Raw genomic sequence first — 9,121 nt, 5'->3', positions numbered from 1 at the left:
ACAGGACCCCAATATGTAATCATCTTAGTGAAGTGAATGTGCTGAGATGTTGTGTAGCAAACAGATTAAGTTGCAGTATGAAAAGGTGGTGTTCCAGTGACTGCTGACAGTGCTGTGACCCTCCAAAGTACTTGCTGCGATATATGGGAAACTAAGAATGATTTAGAACATAAGGAATCAGTTGGTTTAGGAAATTCAACTGTGAGAGTAGTTTCTGCAAAGCAGAAATATTCTGCATTTCCTTCTTTGAAAGGAAATTCTCATGTCCTTCCCGTTGTCTCCTCTCCTTTTCTGAAGCTGCTGACTCAGACTGGGATCTGGATGGCCTCCAGAACCTCAGCCAACCGACCATTCTTCATATGTTAATCTGGAAGTTAGAAATCTATTCCAAATCATAACCAAGCTCAATTTTGTACTCCCTGATACCCACGCATGTACATTCTACTTGAAGTCAGTGGGATCCTTCCACTGTATGTAACTCAGTTCCATAATTGGTAGCAAATGTGTTAACATAGTGACAGTTGAAAACACTGCATTTTCACTCTTGTTGGGTAAATTCTGGATAACGCAGAACACTGCTTTTAAACTTCAATGCGCTATACATGGTAAGGTAGGATGTATGTTTGAACCCTCGCTTCTTCACAAGTCAATTTCCTGATCTTACCCCATTCCATCATAGGGATGTTCTGAATGAAAGCTAGGTGGATTTCCAGTAGAGGAAAATTATTTTGGTGAAGCACTCACTTGTGATCTTGTGGGATAAATTACACAGGATTTTTAATTAATTTCTTGTTTTCTTTAGATTTGAAAGAATGGTTTGTGCTGCATTCAGTTGGTGCCAAAGTGCGATTATGATCTGCTACCTGGCAAGAGTGGCATGGTGTCTGAATCCTGATGATTCCAATGTGTGCAGTCACTGGGAGAGGTAAACCCAATAGTTCAGGCTTCCTTTTCACTCATGCATTTTATGTGTTTTTTTTAATGTTCACAAAAGAGTTTGGAGACTTTAACAGTTGCTGGCAGAAGCAATATTCAGATTATGTCCTGATCTGAAAGGGGAGGGTCTCTGATCATTACCTTTTACATTTTTGAGTAAGTCACATCCCATATTGATAGTGGGAATCCTTGTAATACAGAATATAGGTACCGGATCCCTTATCTGGTGTCCCAAAACCTGGAAGAACCCAATTGTCAGGTCCTGCCCTGGAAACTACATTCCCAATCAGACATTGCTATCCGTTACATCTGGGTCACGGCACGCTGTTCTCCTGCTCTTTGGATCTGGGATTAATGGCGGAAGCTGGCCTGGTCCACACCTTATCCCTTCCTTTCCCCATCTTGGCTGTGAAGCTTGGCGGAGAAATCAGCCCAGCTTCAATTATCATAGCTGAAGAACCCAAAATCCAGAAAATCCCCAGGTCCAATACATGTCCAGTCCCGAGCTTCCTGGATATGAGACCTAGTACCTGTACACAGCTTCGAATAAAAGCTCTGCATGAAAGGTGGCAACACTTGGTGTATTTGGAGATCTAACCCCAACAGGGTGTCGGTATCTTTAAGAGAAGAGGAGAGAAGGTTAGAAAATTGGTAGAAAATTTGAGGAATATATAAAGCAACTAATTTTAAACCAAGATTATCGATGGAATGTTAAAATTCACATTTACAATCCTCTGTGCTCAGTATATAAAATAAGGCACAATTTGAATTTTAATTAAGTAAGGGTCATCTTAGGGTCACCTAAGTTTCTTTTCATATTTCTATTATATGCCAAGATATTTTTGATTGCTGGTTTATCACAGCCAACTTAATAGAATGATTAATTATCTAGCTTGGCCAACATGCCTATATTTGGCAAGAGGCTTAAGACATGATATCCTCCTTCTGTCTCATGCAGTTGGAAAACAGGCATGGACTGTGTCCATGTTTTGATACTTTTAATTTGTCTCCCTCAGAAGCAGGTGCTACAATAACCTCCATCGTGCTTTCAAGCCATTTTTTTTAACGGCTTATCTGGCAGATGCAGTAATTCACTTTTCATGCAGAACGTTGGTTCGGTTATCTAGATAGTAACTGAAAATCTGAGTGTTGGCAACTTTGTTAGACAGAAAATACACTACTGCAGCCCAAAAAGTTAACAGTTATCCCCTGTTAGCTTAATTTTTCCATATAATTTAGAGACAAATCTCAACATTTTTTACAAGCAGGTCTGCTTAGAGCCAAAAATATTTCTAACTTAGGATATTTTTGGTGGGTGCATTCAAAAGTCATAGTACCCAAACATTAACCGAAAGATTACGAGATGAATTAATCAATTGAAGTTATAGGATTTGCACATGCATCTGTATTTAATTATTGGTTAAAAATGCAATCACATTGAACAAAAACAAGCACTGAAGGTTGGTGTGGTGCAAAGAAAGTCAGACTTCTGCAAACTAGAGATTGTACATTGGGTAGAATTAATAATAAGAATGTAAAACTTATATTCTGTTGCTTTTATATGTAAAACATTTTTAAAAACACATTTAATATTGAAGTGCTTCATTTATATTTTATTCTGCAATTTTGGATGAGTAGAAGCCTTGAACAAATGGAAACAATCTTCTTTTACCTGCTCTAATAAGTGTAAATGTAAGCTGGAATGTTGATTATTAACAAAGGTGGGCATTCATCTCTTGTTTATTATTGTATTAGATTCAGAACAAACTGAAAGTAAGCATAATCATTTTTTATTACTAATAAGATTACATTATTGTTAGGACATACAATTTTTTGTGGGATAAGCTAGAAATTTCAATCAAACTAAAACTCTATTCTGATTTTGTGACTAAAAATTACTTGCAAGAGCAGAGGAAAATTAGCAGTTTATACTCTTGTCGGAGACTACAGTTAATAAAAATGCAATGTACAAGATACATACTGTATTAAAAAGATTTTTGTAGTTTTAAAATTAGCTTGTTTAAGCAGCAAGAAATTAATTATTGCAGTGATTCTTGAGGTTAACCAAGAAACTAAGACTTGTTACTATTTTTTAAAAAAAGCATTTGCAAACCAAAAGCACAAACTATTGATTGAGCGAAGTAGTATGAGCACAACATTGCAATCAAGAGAAAAGCCAGATTAAACTCTGGTATTGATTTGCTGTACATCACATGATGACTTTGTTATGGAGATGTTAATAAATCACATTGCAATGGGAGCCTGCAACAAATGACCTTTATTGCCCTTTAGGATTAAATGTTGATTATTAAACAGTTATGACAATCTGTCTAATTTCCTCAAAGAAATTTCTGATTCAGACAGAAACTTGCAATTATGCTATAGTACCTTTGATACAACAAAAAGGGAATTTCATTCTGAGGAATTGAATGACTTTATAAAAGTAGAGAATGCAACACATCGTAGTTGAAATATGCTGTGTCACAGAGTGGTAAATACAGCTTTGCATACATAATTTCTGATCTCAACCATACTTCCAAAGAAGCAGAATAGACAATAAGCATTTCACTCACAAGACAGTTTTAGAATTTCAAGATAATAATCCCGATGAATTGGTAGACACCTCAGATCAGGGGTCATATTTTGCTGGCCTGCCCATGCCTGAACATTTGCCAGGCAGGATCATGGAATCATACAGCAGAAAAGGGGGCCATATGACCCATTGTGTCTTTGCTGGCTCTTTGAAACAGTTATCTAATTTAGTCTTGACCCCAATTCTTTTTCCCCATAATCCTACAAATTAATTCTCTTTAAGTACACATCCAGTTGTTTTTTGACGGTTCCTATGGAATCTGATTCCACTGCCCATTCAGGTATCACATTCCAGATCATAACAGGGCTTTGTTGTTCAGAGTGCCCCTGAAGTAGAGTGTCTGTTCAGGCTTTGGAGCAATCAAATTTAGTGGGCCATTCAGCAGCATTGACTGGTTACACTATTGACTGGCAGGGTCTTACACTGGGAATAGGGATCTAAACAGAATCCACAAGGCTCCCCTTGGATCCTTTAATCTAAGAGGTTCACAGCTGCAAAGCCCATCTGTTTTGGACACCCTTGCATTTGGTACCCTATAGTTGCAGGTGGAGGAAAGTGAGGTAAGAAGGCTGAAGAACATCCTTGCTCCCCTCACTTCCTGTGCCAATTTAGAGAAGCTCTGCAAACCCCAACAAAACAAATTTGGGTGAAAGGCTGCCATCACAAGTATTTGTTTCTTTTTCTTATCAGTAGCCCCTGGAGTGGGCATCCCTGACAGGAAATTTGATTCTTTGGTCTCCAGCCTTCATTCTCAGCAGGAGAGTATCTACATGAACTGAGCTATCTGGTAAAATTGAAATTGATGGGTGAAAAAACATGAGGTGTGCACCAACAATTTCCTGATATGCCCAGAGGTGTGAAAGTTTTACACCACAAGTGCATATTTGTAAATTTGGCACAGTTGTGTAGAGCCACAAACAAAGTCTGACATTCTGGATGCCAGGTTTGTTTGGGCATCTACGAGCAAGTCATTACTTCTATTCATAATACCATGAAATGGTAGAGTAAAGGTTTGGGCTGGTGTTTGTCCACACTGGGAGCTGCTGCTTGTGGAATTGCTACATGGAACCAGGCATTTTACTATGGACAGGCAACATTAATTTGAAAGAATGAGTAACCGGAGAGCAACTAAATACTGGAAAACAAAAGTTACGATATTAATAAGAATTGTTACTCTGGGAACTTGCATTGATGAAACAGAATACTTGATTGAGTGGTTGAAACATTTTACTGTACACTGAAATGTGATAAAAACCAACACACTTTATTTGTCTTTTTTTATAAAATGGCAACAAATTTCTGACATGAATGAATTCCAATCAACTTTGAACCAAACTAGAAACCGTGGTGTCATTTTACCATTGATAATCAGGATGTGATGTAAATGCATGTTCTTTGACAGGAAGCAATGTACTAAACAAAAACTGTGTTACATTTAATATTTTAGACGATCAATATCTGGCCTTGTGGTTAATGATGTTTTTTGATTTTCTTCCTGTTTTCAATTCTCATTATCAGAATAGTTATTGATTAAAATTGTTTATGTTTTGTTTTTCCTCAGTTATGCTGTCACTGTTCAGGAATCCTATGCCCACCCCTTCGACCAAGTCTACTACACGAGATGCACTGATATTCTTAATTGGTTTAAATGTACTAGACACAGGTTAGTTTCAAATAGAGCAAACATATATTATATAGATCAATGGTTAATCCTTCAGTGAGGATTCAATTGTATATCAATTAGATTGAATTACTTAGAACAAAAACCAAAATACCTGGAAAAACTCAGAAGGTCTGACAGCATCTGTGGAGAGGAATACAGTTGACATTTCAAGTCCTTATGACCATCAGAACTAAGACATATAGAAATGAGATGAAATATAAGCTGGTAGAAGGGGGTGGGACAGGAGAACTCGATAGGGGGCCAGTGATAGGTGGAGGCCAACAAGAGCTTTAAAAAACGTGAGCATATAAAAACAAACTTCAAGTTTAAAAATGATTACTGGCAATGGTCTACATGCCCATCACAATGACTGTTTCCATCTGACAAAAAGCACTTTTATTTTTAAACTGGAAAAGTAGTTCTTCTAACATATTATAAACCAGTTTGGATGTAGAAATTCCAAATGATACAATTATTCAGTGATTCTCATCCTTACGAATATTTGATGGTGGTGATATTATCTAAAGGAAGTGCTAATGGGGACATTAAGGGAAGCAAGCTAGTGGCAGATGGCCCTAGTGAGGGTGGGGTAGGGGGAAGGGATCAAAATGGGCTAAAAGGTGGAGATGAAACAATAGATTGAAATAAATTTTAAAATAGGAAGGAAAAGAAAAAATATAGTTGTAAAAAAATGATAAATTATTGGAAAAAGGGGGATCAGAAAAGGGGTGGGGATGGAGGAGAGAGTTCATGATCTGAAATTGTTGAACTCAATATTAAGTCCGGAAGACTGTAAGGTTCCTAGTCGGAAGATGAGGTGCTGTTCCTCCAGTTTGCGTTGAACTTCACTGGAACGTTGCAGCAGGCCAAGGACGGACATGTGGGCACGAGAGCAGGGTGGAGTGTTGAAATGGCAAGTGACAGGGAGGTCTGGGTCATGCTTGCGGACAGACCAAAGATGTTCCGCAAAGCGGTCACCCAGTCTGCGTTTCGTCTCTCCAATGTAGAGGAGACCGCATTGGGAGCAGCAAATGCTGTAGATTAAATTGAGGGAAGTGCAAGTGAAATGTTGCTTCACTTGAAAGGAGTGTATGGGCCCTTGGACGGTGAGGAGGGGGGAAGTAAATGGTCTGGTGTTGCACCTTCTGCGGTTGCATGGGAGGGTGCTGTGGGAGCGGGTTGAGGTGTAGGGGGTGATGGAGGAATGGACCAGGGTGTCACGAAGGGGACTGTCCCTGTGGAAAGCTGCCAGGGGGGGTGAAGGGAAGATGTGTTTGGTGGTGGCATCATGCTAGAGTTGGCGGAAATGGTGGTGGATGATCCTTTGAACGCGGAGGCTGGTGGGGTGATAAGTGAGGACAAGGGGGACCCTATCATGGTTCTGGGAGGGAGAGGAAGGTGTGAGGGCGGATGCGCGGGAGATGGGCCGGACACGGTTGAGGGCCCTGTCAACCGCTGTGGGTGGAAACCCTCGGTTAAAGAAGAAGGAGGACATGTCAGAGGAACAGTTTTGGAAAGTGGCATCATCAGAACAGATGCGACGGAGGCGAAGGAACTGAGAGAATGGGATGGAGTCCTTACAGGAGGTGGGGTGTGAGGACCTGTCGCCAAAGTAGCTATGGGAGTCGGTAGGCTTGTAATGAATATTGGTGGACAGTCTATCACCAGAAATTGAGACAGAAGTCAAGGAAGGAAAGGGAAGTGTCAATGATGGACCACGTGAAAATGATGGAGAGGTGGAAATTGGAAGCAAAATTAATAAATTTTTCCAGATCCAGACGAGAGCATGAAGCGGCACCGAAGCAGTCATCCATGTACTGGAGAAAGAGTTGTGGGAGGGCCTGAGTAGGACTGGAACAAGGAATGTTCCACATACCCCATTAAGAGACAGGCATAACTGGGGCCCATGCGGGTATCCATAGCCGCACCTTTTATTTGGAGGAAGTGAGATGAGTTTAAGGAGAAATTGTTCAGTGTGAGAACAAGTTCAGCCAGATGGAGGAGAGTAGCGATAGATGGGGATTGTTCGGGCCTCTGTTCGAGGAAGAAGCGGAGAGCCCTCAGACCATCCTGGTGGGGGTTGGAAGTGTAGAGGAATTGGACGTCCGTGGTGAAGAGGAGGCAGTTGGGGCCAGGGAACTGGAACTTGTTGATATGATGCAGGGCGTGAGAGGAATTGCGGATATAGGTGGGAAGAGACTGGACAAGGGGAGAGAGAATGGAGTCAAGATAGCAAGTTCTGTGGGGCAGGAACAGGCTGACATGATCGGTCTGCCGGGACAGTCCTGTTTGTGGATTTTGGGTAGGAGGTAGAAGAGGGCATTCTGAGGTTGGGAGACTGAGGTTGGAAGCTGTGGAGGGAAGATCTCCAGAGGAGATGAGGTCAGTGATAGTCCTGGAAACAATGGCTTAATGTTCAGTGTTGGGAGTCATGGTTCAAGGGGAGGTAGGAGGAAGTGCCTTCTTGGCCTCCAGCTATCCCCTATCGAGCTCTCCTGTCCCATCCCCTTCTACCAGCTTATATTTCATCTCATTTCTATATGTCTTAGTTCTGATGAAGGGTCATACGGACTCAAAACGTCAACTGTATCCCTCTCCGCAGATGCTGTCAGACCTGCTGAGTTTTTCCAGGTATTTTTGTTTTTGTTCTAGATTTCCAGCATCCGCAGTATTTTGCTTTTATCTTAGATTGAATTACTTGGCACTTCACTGTGACTCCTGATGTGATGGTATGAAGAAATGAGAGAAACTATAAAACTCACCGCAGGATAGAAAATAATGGATACATAGGGATAGTCCCAGGTAATAATTTCATCAGCTAGTTCAGATAACTGTTATAAATCAGGACAGCATTGCAGCAATGTCACCTATAGCTCTTGATAAAATTACTCCTTAATAATAGTTCCCAGATACCTGTTGTTCTTTGCAACTACCTCAAACTCTGGATGAAACTGCAACCCTGTAATTACTGCAAGGTATCAATTATTCTATAAATATATATATATGCCTTGTAGTTATCCCTGAACAAACAATATTACCTATTTTCTGGTTATTAATTTGTTTCCCAGTAACCCTCTGCTGAAAAAAATCAAAGCATATGTGACACCAGAGATTAGAAATCATTACCCTACCAGTGAAAGTGCTTTCACTCTAAGGACAAGTAATTTCTGGACCCGAATCCAGTTCAGTTCTGTTTCCTTTAATTGTTTACTGTCTTGTGCTGCAAGCAGAGAAGTCGCCTTGAATTGTTGAAACTTTAAAGAGCGCTTACAAAAATAGACATCTGCCTCACCTGCAATCTATCCTGTGTTAGCAACTCATTTAAAGCTGCAGTAGTTTCAATGTGCAGGTTTGATAGTTCCAGGTTTTTTTGCTTCTATAATAAATTAGCTTAATTACTTTAATGCTTCCATATATTTTCAAATGATATATGAAAAGGATATATCAGGTCTACTGATTAAATAAAAATGCATTTAGTTGCTGTTTTGTTGATTTTACCATTTCTGCAGATTTCACCACAAAATTTTAGCATAATTTGCAAATGATTTTGCAGACTTCCCAATGTGTTTTCCATTATCTGTTAGAATTTGTAAAAGGTATTAACTGGTTTGTGAACTCTCTAAAAGTTTGTTAAATAAAATTATTTTAATTTTGAGTTAACACAAAGTCAAGACATCAATTTCACAAATAACTATTTTATTACAGAATCAGCTACAAAACAGCTTATCGTCGAGGCTTAAGAACAATGTACAGGAGAAGATCACAGTGCTGCCCTGGATACTACGAAAGTGAAGATTACTGTATTCGTAAGTGTTGACTTTGGATTAAGACTATATTGATGAACTGTTTATCACTTACCTGACAATTTCTTTCCTTTGTCTACTGACAGAGTACTTACTTTGCACTGAACTGTTGGTTTAAACCTGCAT

At 39.8% G+C, this 9,121-nt stretch overlaps 1 protein-coding gene across 2 annotated transcripts in view; it reads left to right on the top strand.

Moving 5' to 3' along the window:
• Positions 1 to 848: 848 nt before the first annotated feature.
• The window catches only part of megf11 (multiple EGF-like-domains 11), a 354,743-nt gene continuing 346,470 nt past the window's right edge, over positions 849 to 9,121 (top strand). The window contains exons 1-3 of one of the 2 annotated variants that reach the window (XM_041175289.1): positions 849 to 925; positions 5,091 to 5,192; positions 8,898 to 8,998. In XM_041175289.1, the coding sequence (XP_041031223.1) occupies positions 852 to 925; positions 5,091 to 5,192; positions 8,898 to 8,998 (277 nt within the window). In that variant the 5' untranslated portion in view covers positions 849 to 851. The remainder of the gene's footprint in view (positions 926 to 5,090; positions 5,193 to 8,897; positions 8,999 to 9,121) is intronic. The other variant, XM_041175290.1, reaches the window with a different exon arrangement.

Source organism: Carcharodon carcharias, chromosome 26, assembly GCF_017639515.1.
Source record: "Carcharodon carcharias isolate sCarCar2 chromosome 26, sCarCar2.pri, whole genome shotgun sequence".
Taxonomy (NCBI): domain Eukaryota; kingdom Metazoa; phylum Chordata; class Chondrichthyes; order Lamniformes; family Lamnidae; genus Carcharodon; species Carcharodon carcharias.
This window is presented reverse-complemented; position numbering and strand designations above follow the sequence as displayed.